At 57.1% G+C, this 21,402-nt stretch overlaps 2 protein-coding genes across 3 annotated transcripts; one reads left to right on the top strand and one right to left on the bottom strand.

Annotated features, from left to right (window-relative positions):
• Positions 1-1,516: 1,516 nt before the first annotated feature.
• HOOK2 (hook microtubule tethering protein 2) lies at positions 1,517-14,254 on the top strand. Of its 2 annotated transcripts, XM_041764436.1 has the most exons (23): positions 1,517-1,676; positions 2,194-2,279; positions 2,349-2,421; positions 3,366-3,416; positions 3,516-3,648; positions 3,742-3,809; positions 4,171-4,233; positions 4,511-4,591; positions 4,712-4,872; positions 4,967-5,107; positions 6,104-6,305; positions 6,542-6,652; positions 6,761-6,848; positions 7,130-7,199; positions 7,867-8,004; positions 8,120-8,207; positions 8,303-8,308; positions 8,414-8,448; positions 12,528-12,610; positions 12,692-12,795; positions 13,207-13,317; positions 13,386-13,457; positions 13,541-14,254. In XM_041764436.1, exons 1-23 carry the CDS (start codon positions 1,632-1,634, stop codon positions 13,688-13,690), a joined length of 2,160 nt encoding a protein of 719 aa, XP_041620370.1. In that variant the 5' UTR covers positions 1,517-1,631; the 3' UTR covers positions 13,691-14,254. The 2 variants fall into 2 exon arrangements, with proteins under 2 accessions (XP_041620370.1, XP_041620371.1); XM_041764437.1 differs by lacking the exon at positions 8,303-8,308.
• A 2,028-nt stretch (positions 14,255-16,282) lies between these two features.
• On the bottom strand, positions 16,283-20,020 carry BEST2 (bestrophin 2). Its single transcript, XM_041764077.1, has 9 exons — positions 19,869-20,020; positions 19,668-19,762; positions 18,722-18,955; positions 18,465-18,619; positions 18,047-18,124; positions 17,721-17,873; positions 17,543-17,623; positions 17,193-17,347; positions 16,283-16,709 (listed from the first exon to the last, which is right to left on the bottom strand). Exons 1-9 carry the CDS (start codon positions 20,018-20,020, stop codon positions 16,283-16,285), a joined length of 1,530 nt encoding a protein of 509 aa, XP_041620011.1.
• Between the last annotated feature and the right edge of the window lie 1,382 nt (positions 20,021-21,402).

Genomic DNA, 21,402 nt, shown 5'->3' with positions numbered 1-21,402 from the left:
TAGGGTGGCCCCATTTCCCCCTATTGGCAGCACCCTGTCCTCCGGTGGGTGCGGGAAAGGGGAGCCAGCGGCAGTTGTTCCCACGCCCGCCGGAAGGCAGCCCAGTCCGGAAGCCCGCACTGCCGGCCCCAGTCGCCTTCCCTCCTCCTCCCTCTCACCCCGCTCCCAGGAGTTGGAGGCCGAAAACAACGCGGGGAGGGGGTGTGGGGGTGTAGCCCAGCCTGGGAGGCCTCCGCGTGCGTGCGGCTGCGCGTCTGAGTGGGCTGTTACTGGGTTTCTGATGGTAGCGTGACTGTGCTCCTGCGATGCGGCGTGGGGGCTGCTGTCATCCCGCTCAACCCGCTCCGGGGCAGGGTCTTCCGAGCCAGACTCGGGGTTGGAGAGCAGCACCCCTCCGCTCAGATCTAGACCCACCCCCAAAGCAGAGCCCGCCCCTCCCTCCAGGTACAGCTAATAACCTCTAATTACTGCTCATTACCTTGCCCGCCTCATGGGAGAGGAGCTGCTGGGGTACTCTGGCGCCAAAGGGTGCGGGCCGGGGCTTTACCCCTTCCCCTAAAGCCAACTAGAATCTCTGTTTCCTTTCTTGCCACCGGGAATTAAAACAGCACCTGCCACCCAGAGTCGTGGGGAGATTTCTTTTTTTTTTTTCCCGTGGGGAGATTTCTATATAATTTCAATCGCTTAGCGCAGAAGCTGCATACTGTAGACACTCAATAAATGGGGACTGCAAATTTATTAACTACTATTGTTACCACTTTCCTTTGAGCCCCCTCCAGAGCCTGGGCGGGGTCTCAGAAAGGGCACATTGCTTCCCCGCAGGCTGCGCTGCAGCAGTCTGCGCGCCCCCTGGTGGGCCTTGGGGGCACGGCGGCCTGGTCCCGGGGTCTGAGGCGGGAGGATGTCGGGGCCCTGGGCCCGGGGTGGGGGGTGGGAGGAGTGGGGCGGAGTGGGCACCGCGCAGGAGAGCGTAGTGGTACTGCGTCCGTACTGGGCAAGTGTGTCTGTCCCTCACCCAAGACCTGAGCCTGGCTGATTCATCCTGCCCTCGACCTGGGACCACGCTCGTCCCCCCTTGTTTACTCCTGAGTCAAGCCTCCCAAGTCACCACTACCGGGGAGACCCCTTTAGGATGTCTCTTCCAAGTGCACAGAACGTGTAAGGGCCTGCCCTTTCCCCGCGCAGATTACGGCTCCGATCAGAAGGTGGCTGGGCAGCCGAATTTCTTCCAGCTGAAGGGGAAGGACGTGAATAAGCCTGTATAACAGGGTGGGATGGCTCCGCCTCACGTGATGAGGAATAATCGTGAGGTCTCGGCTACCCCCAAAAGAGCCAAGGAGCAAGGGGTAGCGGGTCCACACTTGAGATGTGCAAGCTTGGCCCAGACTGACCCCTAGCGGCAGGGCGGGCGCCCGAACGCTGCCCGCATCCAAAATGGCGGAACTGGAAGGCCGATCGGGCGCCGGGAGATCACGTGTCCGGGGCGGGGCCTGCGCCTAGGGGGCGGGGCGGGGCGGGGCGGCGCTCTAGGCCGAGCGGGAGGTCGGGGCTGCGGGCGCTCGCTGGTGGCGGATCAGGAGGTGGCTGCGGTGGCGGGGCTCCGCGGTCGGGGTCGAATCCGATCGGGAGCCATGAGCGTGGACAAGGCCGAGCTATGCGGGTCTCTGCTCACCTGGGTAGGTCGGGGGCGGGGCCAGGGACAGGTGTGCGCCCACTCTTCTCGCCCGGGAGCCCTGGCCTTGGCTTAATCTATCCCTCTGTTCTGGGGCTGGGAGGAGGAAAGGTTGGTGGGCTTGCAGGGCGGTTGGACTCCGGCCTGAGCACCCGCCCCCGTCACGTGGCAGGTCTGCGTGGAAAGAACAGGTGAGGCCCCGCCCCTTCGCGGCTGGGTCACTTAGGGCGAGGGCACAGGTGAGCTGGCCTGGTCACGTGGGGCCTGTGGGGACCAGGTGACATGTGGTTCCGCCCTGGCCCGGTCGCGCCGGGTTTGTTGAGCTGGAGTGAAGTGAGGCCACGCCCCCTCCAGTCCCAGGTGAGCAGAGGCCACTCCCCCGTGGAGCTGGAGTGCGAAAGCGATAGGCCAGTCCCCGCCAACCGTGTGAGGTTCCTGCTGACCGGGAAAGTCTGCAAAGGGGGAATGGCTCTGTTCTCCCAGGCCCTGACTGCCCGTTGCCCTTTCCTCTCCCTCTGCAGTTGCAGACGTTCCACGTCCCATCCCCTTGTACCAGCCCCCAGGACCTGAGCAGTGGCCTCGCCATAGCCTATGTGCTGAACCAGATGTGAGTGGGGCTGAGGGGGAGGGTCCCGAAAGGGTCCCCCCGCAGCTCATCCCACCTTCTCGCCCCCAGAGACCCTTCCTGGTTCAACGAGGCGTGGCTCCAGGGCATCTCAGATGACCCAGGTCGCAACTGGAGGCTGAAGGTGACAGGTGGACTCATGACTGGGGGACAGCTTGGTGAAGAGATAATCAGGGAAGGCTAAGCTAGACATATCCTGGGTGATGGGTCAGCTAGACACATGTCCTGGGTGATGCACAGATTTGGCTAGGAAGAGAGACAGATGTCTGGTGAACGGCCAACTCTGTTCTTTCATTCTCCTGTGGAGCAGGCCTGGGTGTGCAGCAAGGGATAATACAGACACCCCCGACCCCGACCCCCACACATACACATAAACACTAACATCCAATGGCAGTAAGTTCTATGAAGACAATAATAGCTGGGCCACGAGACAGGGCAACTAGGGGAGGTGGTTACTCCAGATGGGCTGACCTCTGTGTGAAATTTGGAGAGAGGATTCCAGGCACAGGGAACAGCAAATGCAAAGTGGGGAATAAGGTTGGTGTATCAAGGAAAAGCAGGGAGATTAGAACAGAAAACAAGGGGGCAGGAGTGGTGGATGAGGTCATCAGGAGCAGGGCAGGCTGGGGCAGGGAGATGGATTCTATTTTAGGGGCTGTGCAAAGTCAAGGGAAGGTTTTAGCAAAGAGGAAAGACACAAACTGCCTTGGACTTTAAAAAGCTCCCTCTGGCTGCTTGGAGAGGAATGGGGGTGTAAGAGTGGAAATTGAGACCAGGTTGGCATAATCCAGGTGAGAGATGAAGGTGGCTAGGGCCGAAGGGTGGCAGGGCAGGTGATGAGAAGTGATTGGAATTCTGGGGACCTGTAAATAATATGGGCATGTGGGCAAGGACAGGCAATTAGACAGGTTGCCCTGAGACAAGACATTCAGATAGAGAATGGTGCTGGACAGGATGATGTGACCAGGGATTGGGAAATGAGGCAGAGAAAAGGCTGGGGTAGGCAGATTCAGAGTGGGGGCTGTTTGGCTCCAGGGACCCTGGACACAACTCCTTGACCTTCCCCAGGTCAGCAATCTGAAGACAATCTTACAGAGCTTGGTGGAGTACTCCCAGGATGTGAGTAACCATACCAGGATTTAGGGGATGGGGTTGGGAGAAGGTGAGTGTCCACGATCCCCAACATCCCCCAATCCCACCCCCACCCCCCATCTTCAGGTCTTGGGGCATCCCATTTTGGAGCAACACCTTCCAGATGTGAGCCTCATTGGCGAGTTTTCGGACCCAGAAGAGCTTGGCAAGCTGCTTCAGCTGGTGCTTGGCTGTGCCATCAGCTGCGAGAAAAAGCAGGGTATGGGGGTCAGGGGGTCCCCAGGGGAAATCCTGAGCAAATCGTCCTCACCCCCTACCCTCACATTTCAGTCTTCCTCACCTTGATCCCCAGAACACATCCAGAGAATCATGACGCTGGAGGAATCAGTTCAGCATGTGGTGATGGAAGCCATCCAGGAGGTAGGTGGGAGTGCCCAATGTGGCAAGGAGCTTCGGGGGAGGGGACATCAGAGCAGAGGCAACTGGGCACAGCTCTGCCCTGGTAAGTTCTGGGCTCTTCCTGGAACTCAGCTGGCCATATTTCCGTGTCTCATGTGTCTGCCAAGTCTTCCCAGCTCTCAGTCACAATTTAGCATCCTCAAAGGACCCAGCCTCCCTGCGGGACACATGGCAGGAGGGCAGCCTCTAGACTGGGGTGACTGGGGAGAACTGGCTTTGGGGACAGGAGGATGGAGAGAGGTCCTTGGGCTAGATCGTGGGAGCTTTAATGACCACCCTCAGAGGGCCCAGCTCATCTCAGTGCCTTCCCACCCTGCTTCAGCTCATGACCAAAGACACCCCTGACTCCCTGTCACCAGAAACGTATGGGAACTTTGATAACCAGGTAAGAGGTGTGGGGCCATTACTGATTCTCCCAGCTGCCTAAGGAGGAGGGACGTGTCCTTAAATGTATAAACTATCTCCATCCCTCAGGGTCCTAGCCACTTCCCTTGCCAGATCCCCGGTGTTCCCACATCACCGTTCTGCCTGTCCCCTGGGGTCCTAGCCCTCTGTTAGATCTTTTGGGCTTCTTGGCTCCTCCTCTCTGCCACTCGAGATGCCAGCCTCCTCCCCAGTCTCCCTGTGGCTCCCTGATCTCCTTGCCCCCACCCCCTCATCAGTCCCGAAGGTACTACTTCCTGAGTGAGGAGGCTGATGAAGGGGATGAGTTGCGGCAGCGCTGTCTGGACCTGGAGCGGCAGGTGAGGTTGAGGGTGGCAGGGAGGGAGCATAGGTGCTCCTGGTGCAGAATTGCTTGCTGCCGCACCCCCCCCTCCCATTCCCCCTCCAAACTCCAGCTCCTCTGTACCTCCTGCTGGCAGCTGGTGCTCCTGGCGGAGGAGAAGCAGAGCCTGGCCCAGGAAAATGCGGTGCTGCGGGAGCGGGTGGGCCGGCCAGAGGGTGAGGGTGCCGCCGGCCTCACCGCCAAGAAGCTGTTGCTGCTGCAGTCTCAGCTGGAGCAGCTGCAGGAGGAGAACTTCAGGTGCCGGTCATCTCGGGATGGGGCCAGTCAGCCAGGGGGGCTAGCATGGGTACGGTCTCCTCAAGCACCCCCTTTCTTCCCTACCACCCCCCAGGCTGGAGAACGGCAGGGAAGATGAGCGCCTGCACTGTGCTGAGCTGGAGCGAGAGGTCTCTGAGCTGCAACAGCGGAACCAGGCACTGACCAGTCTGGCCCAGGAGGCACAGGCACTGAAGGATGAGATGGACGAGCTGCGGTGAGTACCTGGTCCCTGGGTCCCCGCTGTGCACTCTCATTGCCACAGTGTCCCTCTGAGGCCATAGTACCTCGAAAACTCCAAAATGCCCAGGGAACCCCCACAATGTCTCCTGGACTCCACAGTAAGATCCTCAATCGCATTGTACTCTCCTGGATTCCATCATGTCTCTGGACACCTCCAAGATTCCTGGATCCGTGGTGCCCCCAGGAGCCCACAGTGCCCCCTTGTGATTCCACATTATATTCCCCAGACCTTGTAGCATCCCCATGACCCCAGCTACCAGCCCCCTACCCCTGCTCCAGTGCTGCCCAGGTGCCATCATGCCCCAGGATCCTGTTGTGCCCTCCAGGACTCAAAATGCAATAACTTTGCACCCCACCCCCACCCCCCATGACTCCTCTGTGCCCTTCATGATAGGACTATACCTTTTTATGACTCCACAGCACTCCTGCAGCCCCAAAGCACTTGGTGGGCCTCCACAGCACCCATTTCCTAAACCTCACTGTTACTTCTTTAACCTCAAAAGGCATCCCTGTGATCCCACAGTACTCCTGTAATGTTAAAGTGTCTAGTGAATCCCTACTGCACCTTAAAGGATCACATAGTGCTCTGCCCTCAAGCCCCCCGTGACCCCACCCTGCCCTTGTTGATTCCATAGCCACCTTATTACCTCGAAGTATCCTTGGAGGCTCTTTAGAGCCTCTGGATTATATCATTCCCCCTGTAACCCCTCCGTCATTTTATATCCCCACAATTTACCCCATCCTTGATCATGACCCTGGACTAACCATTGGTGCTGAGGGCTCCCACTATGCCCCTCAATGACCTCCCAACAACACCAGGCCCTGGTTGACCCTCCCAATCCACCACCTTGAACCCACACATCCCCAGGTAACATGACATCTTCCCCTGCCCGGAAGGAAAGACCCCAAATCCAAGCTGAACCCTGATCCCAGACCCAAGCGTCCTCTCCTGACTTGCCTCCTCCCCCAGGCAGTCCTCTGAGCGTGCTGGGCAGCTGGAGGCCACGCTGAGCAGCTGCCGGCGCCGGCTGGGTGAGCTGCGGGAGCTGAGGCGGCAGGTGCGGCAGCTGGAGGAGCGCAACGCTGGCCATGCCGAGCGCACTCGGCAGCTGGAGGATGAGCTACGCCGGGCCGGCTCGCTGCGTGCTCAGCTTGAGGCTCAGCGACGACAGGTGTGGCAAGGACCAAGGCAGAGTCCAGAGGGCTGGGTGCTCTAAGCCACTGGATCCCACCCCGCCCCCTCATCTTCAGCATGGTGCTTAGCCCTTCCACCTAGAGCCCTCTCACCCTTATTTATATATACGTAGCACCCTTGAGGTGGCCCAGCTCCTCCATGTTCTTTGTGTCTGGTCTCTCTGGCCCCACGCCTTCACCTTCCAACCCTGCATCCTCATACTTCTCTGTTCAGGTTCAGGAACTACAGGGCCAGAGGCAGGAGGAGGCCATGAAGGCCGAGAAGTGGTTATTTGAGTGTCGAAACCTGGAGGAGAAGTATGAGCTGGTGACAAAGGAGAAGGAGGTGAGACTGAAGTCCTGCATCCAAGCCCCAGCCTGTCCGTCCCAGCTCAGCCCAGTCTCTAGGAGGACAACTGTGCCTCACATGGTGTCTTGCACCCCATCCCTCCAGCGGCTGCTGGCAGAGAGGGACTCCTTGAGGGAGGCCAATGAGGAACTGCGCTGTGCCCAGCTGCAGCCTCGGGGGCTGACCCAGGCTGGTGAGTTGGAGGCCTATTGGCCCAAGGGCCTGGGGCTGGGGTGGCCTAAGGTATTATTAGGGCAGACATGAAAGCAGTGTCCCAGGGCTTGTCTAGGGTGGGGGCAGAGCTAGGTGACCTTGGAGACAGGCTAGAATGGAAAGAGGTGACAAAGGCTAACAGAAGGCAGGGGCTGACCTCCCAGAATACCAAAGTCCCCAAATATTATTCTTAGAAAGAGAACCCTAGCGATGGGGGCAGGAGCTGTGCAACAACCTGAAGACATTTCTTACCTTCTCCAGACCCCTCACTGGATCCCACCTCACCAGCTGTGGAAAACTTAGCAGCAGAGATCCTACCTGCGGAGCTGAGGTATCCTGGGGTCGCTCAGAGAGAGCTCTAGCCGCACCCAGAGCCCATCCTCAGCCCTGCTCCCAGTGCAGGCACCTCTTGCTAGCCTGGCCTGTTGTGTTGGGCTCCCAGTTCCTAGCCTGGGTCCTAGGCCCACGCACTCCTGATTCTGCCCTTACCTGCCCAGGGCTCTAGCCCTTGTTGGTTGCTTGCCTCCTCCAGGATCCATCCTCAGTGCACTAATTGGGTCCAACCCATCCGGCTCCTCTCACCGAGCAAAAATCCTACCCCCAGCCCCGCTCACATCGGACTCTGCCCCCAGGGCGTAGCCCTGCCCTCTGTGTAGCCCCTGCTGGGTTCAGTGCCCCCTGTCTTGCCCAGATGAACTCTCCCAGCCCAGGTCTTCCCATTTCTACGTCTTGCTCTCCTGCAGTCAGGCCTTCTGGCAGCCGCTCCCGTAGCCCCGCCCTTGCCTGGCTCCGCCCTTAGGCCCAGCTCAAGGCCCTGCTCATTTTGGGTCCCCCTGCGCTGGGTCCCCGGGACTCCCAAGCCCGCTCCAGGGTCTGGCCAGGCCCTTCCCCGGGGCGCTGTCCCTCTGCAGGCCCGTCCGCCCAGTCTCCCTGCCAGAGCCCCGGCAGGCCTGCAGGGGGACCGGTCTCCAGCCCTGCTCTCTCGCCCCGGTCGGCAGGGAGACGCTCCTGCGGCTTCAGCTGGAGAACAAGCAGCTGTGCCAGCAGGAGGCGGCCTACCGGGAGCGGCAGGAGGAGCTGCAGCGCCACCTGGAGGAGGCCAACCGCGCGCGCCACGGGCTGGAGACGCAGCTGCGGTGAGGACCCACCGGGCGGAGCCCCCACCCCCACCCCGAGCGCGCGCGTGGAGGGGGCGTGAGATGCGGGTGCAGAGGGCGGGCGCGGGCACTGAGTGGCCCCGCACTCCTGCAGGCTGAACCAGCAGCAGCTGTTGGAGCTGCGGGCCCAGGTGGAGGACTTGCAGAAAGCCTTGCAAGAGCAGGGGGGCAAGGCTGAGGATGTGAGTGCCCACCTCCTCCCTGCCTGGCCCTCCCTCGTGCCCCTCCCCCCGTAACCCTTCTCTCTCTCCCCCCTGCTGCTCGATGCCCCCTGCAGTCCATTGTAAGTACAGCGCGGCCCAGGGTGGCACCGCCCCCTACCCTCACCCCGGGAAGGAGTTGGGAACCTCTGGATCCCCATTCACCCAGTGCCTGTTTTCTCTCCCAGTCCGCCCTGCTGAAGAGGAAGCTAGAGGAACATCTGTGAGTCTCAGAGGAGGGCACACCTGGGGGTGGGGAGGGGAAAGGCTGGGGCACAGGTGTGGGGGATATTTGCTGTCTGTGCGGATTTATTTATGAGAAGAACCAGTTAGCCAGAACCTAGAAGGCTCAGATCTTATGGGGTTTTATGGGCCAAGGGAAGGAGTATGAACTGTTTGGGGGGAACCATGGGGAGCCATGGAGGGATTTCAGTAAGGTACTGTGACAAAGTGACAGTCACCTTTTACTCTACTTTTTTTTTTTTCAAGATTTTATTTTTAATTTTTTAAAAAGATTTTATTTATTTATTCATGAGAGACCCAGAGAGAGAGAGAGGCAGAGACACTGGCAGAGGGAGAAGCAGGCTCTATGCAAGGAGCCTGATGTGGGATTCAATCCCTACACTCCAGGATCACACCCTGGGCCAAAGGCAGGCGCTAAACCACTGAGCAGCCACCCAGGGATCCCCTAATTTTTTTAAAGATTTTATTTATTTATTCATGAAAGACACAGAGAAAGGCAGAGACATAGGCAGAGAGAGAAGCAGGCTCCATGCAGACATCCCGATGTAGAACTCAGATCCCAGGTCTCCAGGATCACGCCTTGGGCCAAAGGCAGGTGCTTATCCGCTGAGCCACCCAGGCATCCCAAGATTTTATTTATTTATTCACGAGAGACACACACAGAGAGAGAGAGGCAGAGACACAGACAGAGGGAGAAGCAGGCTCCATGCGGGGAGCTTGATGTAGGACTTGATCCCGGGACTCCGGGACCATGCCCTGAGCCGAAGGCAGATGCTCAACCATCTAGCCACCCAGGCATCCCTACTTTTTACATTGTTTTTAAAAAAATTTTTTTTGTGGGAGTCCAGCTGGCTCAGTTGGTAGAGTGTGTGACTCCTGATCTAGGGGTCATGGATTTGAGCCCCATGTTGGGTGTAGAGATTACTAAAGAGTAGTAAACTTAAAAAATATATTTTATTTTTAAAAACTTTTATTTAAAAAAAAACCTTTTATGGGATCCCTGGGTGGCGCAGCGGTTTGGCACCTGCCTTTGGCCCAGGGCGCGATCCTGGCGACCCAGGATCGAATCCCACATCGGGCTCCCGGTGCATGGAGCCTGCTTCTCCCTCTGCCTGTGTCTCTGCCTCTCTGTCTCTTTCTCTGACTATCATAAATAAATAAAAATTAAAAAAAAAACTTTTATTTATTCATTTGAGAGAGAGAGAGCATGAACAAGGGGGAGGAGCAGAGGGAGAGGGACAAGCTGACTCCACTGAGTGCAGAGCCTGGCACAGGACTTGATCCCACAACCTGAGCTGAAATCAAGAGTTGGACACTCCACTGACTGAGCCACTCAGATGCCCCTATTTTATTTTATTTTATTTATTTTATTTTTTTAAAGATTTTATTTATTTATTCATGAGAAGCAAACACAGGCAGAGGGAGAAGCAGGCTCCATGCAGGGAGCCCGATGTGGGACTCGATCCCAGGTCTCCAGGATCAGGCTCTGGGCTGAAGGCAGCACTAAACCACCGAGCCACCCGGGCTGCCCTTATTTATTTTTTTTTTAAGAAAGTAATTTTTTAAAACTTTTCTTGGGATCCCTGGGTGGCGCAGCAGTTTAGCGCCTGCCTTTGGCCCAGGGTGCGATCCTGGAGACTCGGGATCGAATCCCACGTCGGGCTCCCGGTGCATGGAGCCTGCTTCTCCCTCTGCCTATGTCTCTGCCTCTCTCTTTCTCTCTCTCTCTGTGACTATCATAAATAAATAAAAATAAAAAAAATAAAACTTTTCTTATTTATTTGAGAGAAAGAGACAGAGAAAGGCTCCCTGCTTTGCATGGGACTTGGTCCCAGGACTCTAGGACCAAGACCTGAACTGAAAGTGGATGATCAACCAACTGAGCCACCCAGGAGCCCTAAAGAAACTGTTTATTTATTTATTTATGATTTTATTTTTATTTATTCATGAGAGACACAGAAAGAGAGGCAACAACATAGGCAGAGGGAGAAGCAGGCTCCCCTGCAAGGAGCCCGATGTGGGACTTGATCCTGGACCCCAGGATCATGCCCTGAGCCAAAGGCAGACACTCAACTGCTGAGCCACTCCGGTGTCCCTATTTTTATTTTTATTTTTTAGATTTTACTTATTTATTCATGAGAGACACAGAGAAAGGCAGAGATATAGGCAGAGGGAGAAGCAGGCTCCATGCAGGGAGCCCGACGTGGGACTCGATCTTGGGACTCCAGGATCACGCCCTGAGCCAAAGGCAGGTGCTCAACCACTGAGCCACCCAGGCGTCCCAGAAGCTATTTTAAATAGCTGCTATATTTATAGTTTAAAAACCAAAATATATACTAATCAATACATAGAGAAGGGGTACACCTCTTAGTCCCCCCATTGGCTCAGTTTCCACCCCATCCCCATTTGTATTATTATAAAAATCCTTACATGGGGCGCCTGGGTAGCACAGTGTTTGAGCATCTGCCTTCGGCTCAGGTTGTGATCCCAGGGTGCCGGGATCGGATTCCGCATCAGGCTTCCTGCAGGGAGCCTGCTTCTCCCTCTGCCTGTGTCCCTGCCTCTCTCTGTCTCTCATGAATAAATAAATAAAATCTCTAAAAAAATAAAAGTGAAAAAAATCCTTACAAAGTTTTTTAAGCAAATGCAAATGAATATAATTTTTTATTCTGAGTCCTTATTTACATGAAAGGTAGCATAATATGTGTTAGTCTGTACTTTGCTTCTCCTACTTAAGAAGATGGTTAGGGGGGTGCCTGGGTGGCTCAGTTGGATAAGCATCTGCCTTCAGCTCAGGCCATGATCCCAGAGCGGGATCTAATCTGGCGTCTGGCATTCGGCTCCCTGCTCAGAGGGGAGTCTGTTTCTCCTTCCGCCTCTACCCCACTCATGCTCGCTCTCACTCTAATAAATAAATAAAATCTTTAAAAGATGGCTGGAGGGGATCCCTGGGTGGCTCAGCGGTTTAGCGCCTGCCTTCGGCCCAGGGCGTGATCCTGGAGTCCCGGGATCGAGTCCCACGTTGGGCTCCCTGCATGGAGCCTGCTTCTCCCTCTGCCTGTGTCTCTGCTTCTCTCTCTATATATCTCTCATGAATAAATAAATAAAAATCTTAAAAAAATAAATAAAAGATGGCTGGGAAATTTTGCCATATGAATAGTTATATTCATACAGCGGCTTTTGTCAACTGAGGTTTTACAGGGAAAGTGGCCCTTACAAAAGACGACTTGTTTGACTCTCCTCATTTCCACTAAGGATGGAGTGTAGCCATGACCATCCCAGAGTGCAGAAAAAGTTATTTCCTTAGAGAGGATGGATATATGGAAATATCAGGGCCTTAATTCTGTAAAATTCCAGTCCAGAAGGGCTGACCCTTTGTGAATATCATAATGTATTTAAGTCATTCTCTCTAGGTATTTGCAATTTCAAAGAGTGCAACAAAGTAAAAGCTTATATATATATCATTTTGCTTGTGTGCGGATAGGTCACCAAAGTGGAATTGGTGGCTTCAGAGGGCACATGCTTCTGTAACCATAGCAGACCTAGCCCACGCTTCTCAGTTAGGTGTTATACCATGTTCCATACCCACTGCATGGTAATGATCTCACCTCCAGGGAGTGTCCTCAGATCTTTGGGGTTTTGCTGCAGGTGGCAGAACTAAAGTTTCACCTTGTGTTTCTTTTTGTTATGAGGGGTTTGTATGCTAGAAAGACCTCTGGCTGCTGGCTGGACAAAGGAGCTGAGATTGAGTGTAGAAGGGGCTGGCAGGGGGTGATGGTACCAGTGTGTGGGCTGTGGAATGGAGAGAAGTGCACACACGGGGGCCGGGGGGCTAGGCAAGGGGCCACCTGACGAAGGGTGTGGAAAGTTGTGGCTCCGATGCCTAAGGAGATGGTGGGACCAAGGCATACAGCTTCTGTGCCGTGGAGGGGGCGGGCACACAGAGGTCTCTGCAGCTAGGCAGGTGCACAATGGCCGAGATAACCAGGGATGACCACCAGTGGGAGGGAGGGAAATGGGCGCAGAGTCAGCCCGCTGCTGCCCATCCTCTGTCCACAGGCAGAAGCTGCATGAAGCAGATCTGGAGCTGCAGCGGAAGCGAGAGTACATTGAGGAGCTGGAGCCGCCCGCTGACAGCGGCAGTGAGTGGGACGCAGCGGCTGGGCAGGGAGGAAGGACCCCAAGCTTGGCGGGGAGCTGAGGGGTCCCTTCGTTCCCCCCAGCTGCCCGGCGTATCGAGGAGCTGCAGCACAGCCTGCAGAAGAAGGATGCGGACTTGCGGGCCATGGAAGAGCGGTACCGCCGCTATGTGGACAAGGCGCGCACGGTGAGAACTGGGTGCTCCGCAGGCCTCCTGCTGAGGCTGCTGCCTCCCGGTGACTCGTGCCTCCCACCGGCATGCCCCTGTTTTCCCCCCACTTCTTTTTGTTTTTCTTTTTAAAGATTTTATTTATTTATTCATGAGAGACACACAGAGAGAGGCAGAGACACAGGCAGAGGGAGAAGCAGGCTGCATGCAGGGAGCCTGACGTGGGACTTGATCCCGGGTCTCCAGGATCACACCCCAGGCTGCAAGCAACACTAAACTGCTGCACCACCAAGGCTGCCCTTCCCCCCACTTTTGCATCTGTCATACCCCACCCCATCACAGACTTTTATACCACACTTAACATAGTCCAACACGTCCGAGGGCCTACAAGGCCAAGGTCACCCCATCTGTGCCTTTCCCAAACCCTAGGTCATACAGACCCTGGAACCCAAACAACGGCCACCCGGAGGGGCGCCCCCAGAACTTCACACCCTGAGGACACAGCTCCGGGAGCGTGACGTCCGCATCCGGCACCTGGAGGTGGGTGTCCTCATCACTTCCTGCTGTCCCCAGCATATCCAGGCCCTTGACTGTTCCTTTCTTGGCAGATGGATTTTGAGAAGAGTCGAAGTCAGCGGGAGCAGGAAGAAAAGCTGCTCATCAGTGCCTGGTATAATATGGTGAGTGCGTGTCACCGTGGCTGGAGTCCTGGGGTGCGCCATGGGCTCACCTGAACCCAACCCTGCCTCCTTCCTCCCTCCAGGGCATGGCTCTGCAGCAGCGAGCTGGGGAGGAGCGGGCACCAGCCCATGCCCAGTCATTCCTGGCACAGCAGCGGCTGGCCACCAACACACGCCGTGGGCCCCTGGGACGCCTAGCATCCCTGAACCTGCGCCCCACTGACAAGCCCTGATAGACCTTAGGATCCTGCCACCTGTCCAGCCCTGGGGGGCTCAATCTACCCTGGATTCCGCCCCCGCTCACCTGGGGCCCAGCATCAGGAAGGCCTCAGTCTGCTGCCTGAGAGCCTCAAGGTCATGACTTCTGCCCTTTGGTCTCTTGGATGGGCCAAGAGCGCAGGATAGGGCAGGAGGCAGGAAGGGCCTATTCTTTCTAGCAATGTGATTCTTATCCTTGATTTTCAACCTCGGGTTAATGAGATGCCAGGAAAGAGAGTGATTTTATATTTGAGAAGAAAAATAATAAAGATTTTCAATCTGCCCTGGCTGGACTCTGGGCACTGAGGGGAGGGAGAGAAGATCCCTCAGGGGATCTTCTGATCATTGCTTTTAGAAAGCTTGTGTTCTTATTGAAGCATGAGTGAGTGAGAGCACCCACCAGGAGACAAGAAACACGTTTGTGTCTGTAACTGTATGTGCGTGTGGTCATTTTTGAAGAAGCTTCAGGCAAAAATCCCTGCCCCATGAAGCTATAATTTCTAATGAGACAGACAATAAACAAAATAGATAAAGTAAAAGTTTGTGATGTGGCAAGTGCTACACAGAAAAATAAAGCAGACAGAAGTCATGGGGATGCAAAACGTGCATTTGGGATGTGGTGATTTTGAATAAAAGGCCAACAGAAGGGACGCCTGGGTGGCTCAGCGGTTGAGTGTCTGCCTTTGGCTCAGGGCATGATCCCCGTCCCAGGATCGAGTCCCACATAAGGCTCCCTGCCAGGAGCCTGCTTCTCTCTCTCTGTGTCTCTCATGAATAAATAAAATCTTTAAAAAAAAAAAAAAAAGGCCAGCAGAAGAGGCCTCACGAGGGAAGTGACATAAGCAGAGACCTGAAAGAGGTCAGGAAGGGGCTGTGGAGGTATCTGGGAAAGTGTGATCCAGGCAGAGGAAACAGCATATGCATGAGGCCCTGAGATGGGTTTTTGCTGGGTGGGTTAGAGGGACAGTGAGGAGGCCAGTGTGGAGTGAGTGAAGGAAGGAGGGAAGAGATGAGGGCAGGGAGATTGTGAACTGCAGGGAGTACTTTAGCTTTTATTTTAAGGAACGTGGTCATCATGTAAGGTTGTTTTTTTTTTTTTTTAAATTTTTATTTATTTATGATAGTCACAGAGAGAGAGAGAGAGGCAGAGGGAGAAGCAGGCTCCATGCACCGGGAGCCCGACGTGGGATTCCATCCCGGGTCTCCAGGATCGCGCCCTGGGCCAAAGGCAGGCGCCAAACCGCTGCGCCACCCAGGGATCCCTGTTGTTTTTAAAAGATTTTATTATTTATTCATGAGAGACACAGAGAGAGGCAGAGACATAGAGGAAGAAGCAGGCTCCTCGCAGGGATCCTGATATGGGACTTAATCCCTGGACCGGGATCATGCCCTGAACTGAAGGCAGATACTCAACTGCTGAGCCACCAGGCATCCCGTCACATAGGGTTCTAAGGAAAGGAGGGACGTTACCTGACTCAGGTGTTCATAGGGTCTCTTTGGCTGTGGAAGGAACAGACTGGGGGTGGTTATGGCCAGAGCTGGGACACCAGGGCAGTGTCCTTGGTCCAGGTGGGTGGGTGACATAGGGGGCTCTAAGGTGTGGGCCCTAGAGGAATGGGAAATGGTTGGATTCTGGATACAATTTGAAGACAGAGCTGACGGGATTTGCTGCTGGGTTGACATACAGAGGTAAGAGAAACAGTTGGAGAGGACTCCCAGATTTGGGCCTATCAGCTGTTAGGACAAAAGCTAACAGGTTGGGGCAGGTTGGGGAGCCAATAGGGACCTGGTTTGGTGGCATGTTCTGTTCAATGTGCCATGTGGAGATAATTGAGGAGACAGGTGGCTCTCTGGGTCTAGAATCTGGAGAGGGATCCTGGCTGGACTTCTAAATTCAGGAGTCAGCACCATATGATTGAATTAAGACCTAAAGCTCTGAAGCAGTAGGGGAGAATGCAGGGACTTGGGGCAGGGTAGCTGCTTGCAGAATCATAAAACAAGACTGACAGGAGGAGGCTGTGGTCTGGGGACTGGCATGTACATTAATGAATGAGTAAAGCCAAGGACACTGAAGGGGTCACTTCAGAGGGCAGAGTTTGGGAACAAGGGAGCAGGCTTCGACCAACGAATCTGGAAGAATTCTCGAATCTTATTTAGCTGGATTCCATGGCAGGAAGTTAGCCTAATAATGTTTGGATAAAAACCACTAACATTTTATTGAGCACCTATTACGTATCAACACTTTCAAGACCGTTACTTCATCCCCACAACTCACTGAGGTAGGCACTCACATCTCCATTTTAAGGAAAGAATCAAGGCAGCTGAGGGAGGGAAGTGGAGCTGGTGGGGACGACGGGCTGTTAAAGAAACTGAAAGACTCCCCCCACCCTTAGCCCTGTGCCTGCCCCACGGGGGGCGCTCCAAGCCCCAGTGCCAGACGTGAAGGCTGGTGCGCAGGAAGCGGGAACCGGTGGAGTCCACACGCGGCTTATGCAGACCCGTACTGCTGCCTGCGTGCCCTGTCCGAGTTAGTGTCCCTGTCCTTGGGGGTCCTGGGCCTGAGGGCCTCAGGCTAGACTCTCCTCCTCCTCGCCAATGGGGCTGGGCAGCCAGGGTGGAGCCGGCCCCCGGGGCGCGGGCATAGACACAGTGGTGAAGGGCTCGGCGGCGGCGGGCCCCAGGACGGGCAGCTCGGGGCCAGCTGGGAGCTCCGGCTCTGGCTCCCGCAGGCCGGCGTCCACCAGCGGGTCCCCGCAACCGCACTCCGGGGCCGCGCCGTCGGGGGCGCCTGCGCACGCGCAGCTGGTGGCTGTGGACGTCTCGGACACGCAGCTGTTCTTGCGGCGCATCAAGGACAGACGCCGGCCCAGCAGGCCTCCTGCGGTCACGCCCGCCCCCACCGGCAGGAGGCGCTGCAAAAAGTCGCCGTGCGCGTCGCCCAGCGGCCCGTCCACGCCGTCCAGCCGCTGGAACTGCATGTCCTCTTTGGCCAGCCTGTCGGACGGACAGTAGTTCAGCGTTGCGACCTCGCCCGTCTCCTTGACTGACAAGAGTGGGACCGAGAAACGCTGATTTTCCTGGTTCCACCCACCCCTTTGTCCCATTTATCCCCAAAGACCTTGGCCCTTCTCCAGAGAGCCTGCTTTTATCCTCTGGCTTTGGCTAAGCTCAAATTTAGGCCTGCAAGCCTCAGTGGTGACTCCGTCTCCGGCACTGCCTCTGGCCGCCCATTCAATCCTCAGAGACCTTAGCCCTTAGCTTGGCCCCCAATTAGTGGCCCGGTCCCAGACCTTGACCCGGATCCCTGCCCCCTACCCCCCCCCCCATTCTAGGCCTCTCAGATTTTAGGTCTTTGCTCCAAGTCGCCAGTTAGCCTTTAGCCCGTCCTAGCATCCCCATAGCCCCTCCCATCGGATAATCCCCGCAGGGCCATAAGCCCCTCCTCCAGGAGCCCCCCCCCCCATCCCTCCGGCTCACGTGATATCGAAGGTGGAGCCCTGGAAGGAGGGCTGCTGCAGCAGGAACGCAGTGGCTGCGGTGTAGGGGGCGCGAGCCTCGGTTGCATCCCAGTACAGATCCTTCTCCAGCATGGCCAGGTCGTCGTACATCTCGTCCACGGCCAGCATTGACACCTGCAGGCGTGGACGTGCGGTGCAGGGTGGACCTTGGCAAAGCTCGGGCACCGCGGGGTGGACCCCTCAGGCTGGGTTAGGAGTATGGTGACCAAAGGAAGAAGGATGGTTCAGGGTCCAGGCCTGGGCACGTGCTGGCGGGGGTAGGGCTAAGGCTGATTTGGGAGCCCGGGGGTGGTCGGCACCGAGCCTCACCTGGAAGTTGCGGTCGATCAGAAAGTTGGTCTCAAAGTCATCGTCGTCCTCTCCAAAAGGATTGATGAGTTGCTCCGCTACCTGAAGGAGGAGGGGGGGATAATTAGGTAGAGGCCTATCCTCCCGCCCCCTCCCTCCTCCCACGGCCTCGAGTCCCTACCCCCGGGGCCCCACCCACCTTGAGCCAGCCTGCATAGAAGAAGAACTGCAGCAGGGTGAAGATGGGCACGCACAGGTCCAGGCTGTGACCTTGGTAGCCCTGAGCTGGGTCCAGGAACTGGCGACCAATGAGGCAGGCCAGGAAGTAGCTGTACACAGCTATGGTCACCACCTGGGGGATGGGTCACCAGGTCAGAGTTCTCCCGGTCTCAGGAGGCCTTGGAGAGACCAGGACTGGGATAGGACATCATTGATATGGGGTCTTAGCTGGCCCTCAGTCTCCCTTTGAGACCAGCACCACAGGGCCTTTGAAGCCAGATTTAAACGGAGGCACGGCAGGGTTACCTGGGTATAGACAAGGGGTACGCTGATCCAGTCGTAGTGAAAGAGCATTCCACACTTGCCCCGAAACACATTCAGCTCCTGGGTGCAGATGCAAGTCATGAGAGCGCCTGAATGGTGAGCTCTCACAGGGGTATTAGGTGTGGGAACTTGGGATGGAGGTGTGTGGTTACCTGGTGGGCTGTGGGTGTGTGCTTCTGGGTCTCCAGGGAGAGTATTTAGTGGTGAGTGTACATCTGGGGTAGGGTCACTAGGTGCCTGGGAGTCGGCCCCCTAGAGGTAAGTGTGCACCTGGGGCTGCTCGGTAGGGGTGTTGGGAATCTGCCCCATGGGAGGCGTGTGGCAGGTCACCATCTGACACGATTCCAGGGACATGTAATTTCCCCGAAATTTTGTATGAATGACCTCCTGGCGGGCCCACCTCGAGCAGCAGTTTAAGGGCGCTGTTGTCGCGGATGCGGCCCTCGCGCCGGGCCTGCGCAGCCAGGTTGGAGAACCAGACGCAGGGCACCCAATACTTGTTGTAGGACGAATTCAGGTTCTCGAACTTCTTGCGCTCCTCGCGGGTCATAAACCCTGTTGGGGTGGGGTGGCGGGAGGTGGGTGGGTTACTCGCCCCCCCTCCCGCCCCCCCCCCCCTCCGGCCTCACCCCGCCCTGCTTCGGGCCGGAACCTCACCCGCCTCCACTACATGGTCTACGGTGGGGAAGCGCTTGAAGACCGCGGTGCTGACGGAGCGCAAGATCAGCACAGCTGACAGCCCCGCGTAGCGCATGAGCGTGCGCCGGTAGAGGCGGCCTCGCTCGTCGCGTCCGTGCACCGTGCCTGCCACCACGCACATGAGCGCGTCGGGCAGCGGCATGCACAGGTACTGATTCCACCAGCGATGCACCACTAGCGTCACATAGAAACCTGCGGCAGAGTCAGGAATGCGGGACTAAGTGCGGATACTAGGGCCAGGTCGTGGGAAGAGGGAGGATAAGAGGGTCTGCAACAGAGACACCAGGAAGGCTTCTCACCCACCCCCCTGGCGGGACCACCTGGGCTGGGAACTTGCGGGTCCAGCACTCTGGTCAAGGAGGCTGGAGCAGGCTGGGTCACCCCGGCTATTTGTCACCTGGGATGTGGGATTCGGATCTCAGTATGGAGGTGGAGACACAGGGCCTATGTTAGGGACACATCGGCAGGTTGTCACCCTGGCCACAGGGAGCCACCCCGTCGGGAGCCTGGGGACCTGAAACAGCAGGCTGGGGGTCACTGACTTGTCAGAAATGTCCTCTGGGCTGGACTTGAGAGGATGGAGTCCTATGGGGTCACTGAAGGGCTCCTTGGGGGCCCAGGGCATGTAGGGAGCCATTAGTAGTCTCATGCAGACACAGGTGGGAGACCCTGAGATGACTAGGGATAAGCCTATGGGTGGCACGGAGCTCTCGTGGCTTACTGTAACCAGGTGATATCCAAGGTCTCTGGAAATTGGGGCCACACCTGGCATGAAAGATGCAGAAATGGGGGTCTGTTGAGGTCGGATTTGGTTGGGGGGGTCTTTTGAGGAATGGGGTCTCCAAAAAACCTGGGAATGGGTCTCTCAGCATTAGGGGAATGGAGAACTCAGGAGCGAACGCACCCAGCACGAAAGAGACCGGGATGAGACTGGCATACTGGTCACAGTAAATGACGAGCTTCTCGAAGTAGCGCTTCTGCTCTTCGGTCAGCACGAAGCTGCGAGGGAGGGGGTATGGGGTCACAGGAGAGCCTCTCTCTCCCCTGGACGCACCCCCAGGCCCCCCAGCCCCCCCCCGCAAGCCCCGCCCCAGGGCCGCCTCACCGGTAGGCGGCACTCAGCGCCATGTAGAGCCCGAGGAAACAGACCAGCTCGCGCCACAGAAGTTTGTAGATGCTCCCGCGCCACAGCAGCAGCAGCTGCGAGAAGCCGCCGAAGCGCGCATTGGCCACGCGGGCCGTGTACGTGACGGTCATCGCGGCGCCGGGCGGGGTGCGCTGGGGAGGGGGCTGAACCGGACCCCAGCCTGCGGGCAGAGAGGAGCGGGTCCCCCGGGCTGCGGGCAGAGGCGGAGAGGTGCCCGCCGACTCAGCTTGGCGTCGCCTCCCGCGCCCGGGCCTCCGGGGTCGCGTCCCTGGCCCAGGTTCTGGTCTCCTCCCAGGCCCGCCCACCCCGCCCTAGCCCCCTCTCGCCGGCCTCCCTCTTCCCAGGACTCCTGGTCTCAGCGCCTCGCGTCTACCTCTCCAGGTCCTCTCCCTCCATCCTCCACCCCAAGACCCTTGGGTCCGCCGATCAGCCCCAGTTGCCCTCTCTGCGATCCCATCCTCCTTAGGTGGGCTCCAATTACAGCCTTCCCCACTCCCTGAGGCCCCAGTGCCTCAGTTTCTAGAGTCTTAGGACTCCAGCTCTTCCCCAGCCCAGATGCCCTTCTTCAGGTCCCATCTCTGCCCGCCGCCACCCCCCACTCCTACAGCTCCCAGTCTCAGTCCTTCCACCACCCCTGCACTCCCTTCCAAAGCCCTGGGAAGCCCAACCCCCAAGCTTCCAGTTCCCCAGGCCCTATCCCCCAGACCCTCTGCCTCAGGCTGGTCTCTCCCCTGCACAGTTCCCCCACCCTATCTACCCCTGACTTAATTGTCCTGCTTCTGCCCCTACCACCTTCTCCTGGACCTGCCTTGACCTTTCATCTGTCCATTCCCCTCCAGCCTTCAGAGCCCTCAACTCCCCACCCTGAAGAATTTGATGGCTTCCTGCCTGAGGACCCATCTGTCTTCAGGATCCTCTGTTCCCCCAGGCCTGGGCCCTTCTCACCTGGTGGAGGGTGCAGAGACAAATCGTGCCAGGGACAGAATGCGCTGGTGACTTCAGCGTTAGGTGGGGCTGAGGCCGGACCCTGGGAGGAGGGGGCTGGGGAGTGGGCGTGGGCAGCCCCTCCCTGGCCCGCCCCCCCTTGGCTGCAGCCTCAGAACTTTGTTTGGAGAAGTCTTGCCAGTTTGTTACCTGGGGCAGGGGGGACGATCCGCCCTGTCCTCCCTTGCTCCTCCCTGTCTCTCTCCCAGTTAGTCACTGGCAGGTCCAAGGGATCTTGGACCTAAGCTGGGGGAGGGGGCAGTGACTGTCTCCTTCTCAGTTCCAGAGACAAACACACACTGCTCAGTGAGGCTGTGTCGCTCCACAGCCACCTGTAACCAACCACACACTTGTCACAAGGATGCACATAGAAACACACACGGTAGACCCAGACACAAATTTGGCTTCTTTTAACACAGTCTCCCGCCAACACAGTAACCAGAGGGCAGTATACACTGTCACAAAGACTTACGAAGTCATACAAGACACACTTAGCTCTACCCACCCC

This window comes from Vulpes lagopus, chromosome 7, assembly GCF_018345385.1.
Source record: "Vulpes lagopus strain Blue_001 chromosome 7, ASM1834538v1, whole genome shotgun sequence".
NCBI lineage: Eukaryota > Metazoa > Chordata > Mammalia > Carnivora > Canidae > Vulpes > Vulpes lagopus.
Note: the sequence above shows the minus strand (reverse complement) of the source record. Positions and strands in the feature narration are given on the sequence as shown.

Coding starts and splice junctions, on each gene's coding strand:
- BEST2 (XM_041764077.1), bottom strand. CDS start 20,020: ATGACCGTCACGTACACGGCCCGCGTGGCCAATGCGCGCTTCGGCGGC. Junction 18,956..19,667: donor CCCGGTCTCTTTCGTGCTGG/GTGCGTTCGCTC, acceptor ACTCTGCCGCAG/GTTTCTATGTGACGCTAGTG. Junction 18,620..18,721: donor AGACCATGTAGTGGAGGCGG/GTGAGGTTCCGG, acceptor CCACCCCAACAG/GGTTTATGACCCGCGAGGAG.
- HOOK2 (XM_041764436.1), top strand. CDS start 1,632: ATGAGCGTGGACAAGGCCGAGCTATGCGGGTCTCTGCTCACCTGG. Junction 1,677..2,193: donor GCGGGTCTCTGCTCACCTGG/GTAGGTCGGGGG, acceptor CTCCCTCTGCAG/TTGCAGACGTTCCACGTCCC. Junction 6,306..6,541: donor TTGAGGCTCAGCGACGACAG/GTGTGGCAAGGA, acceptor TTCTCTGTTCAG/GTTCAGGAACTACAGGGCCA.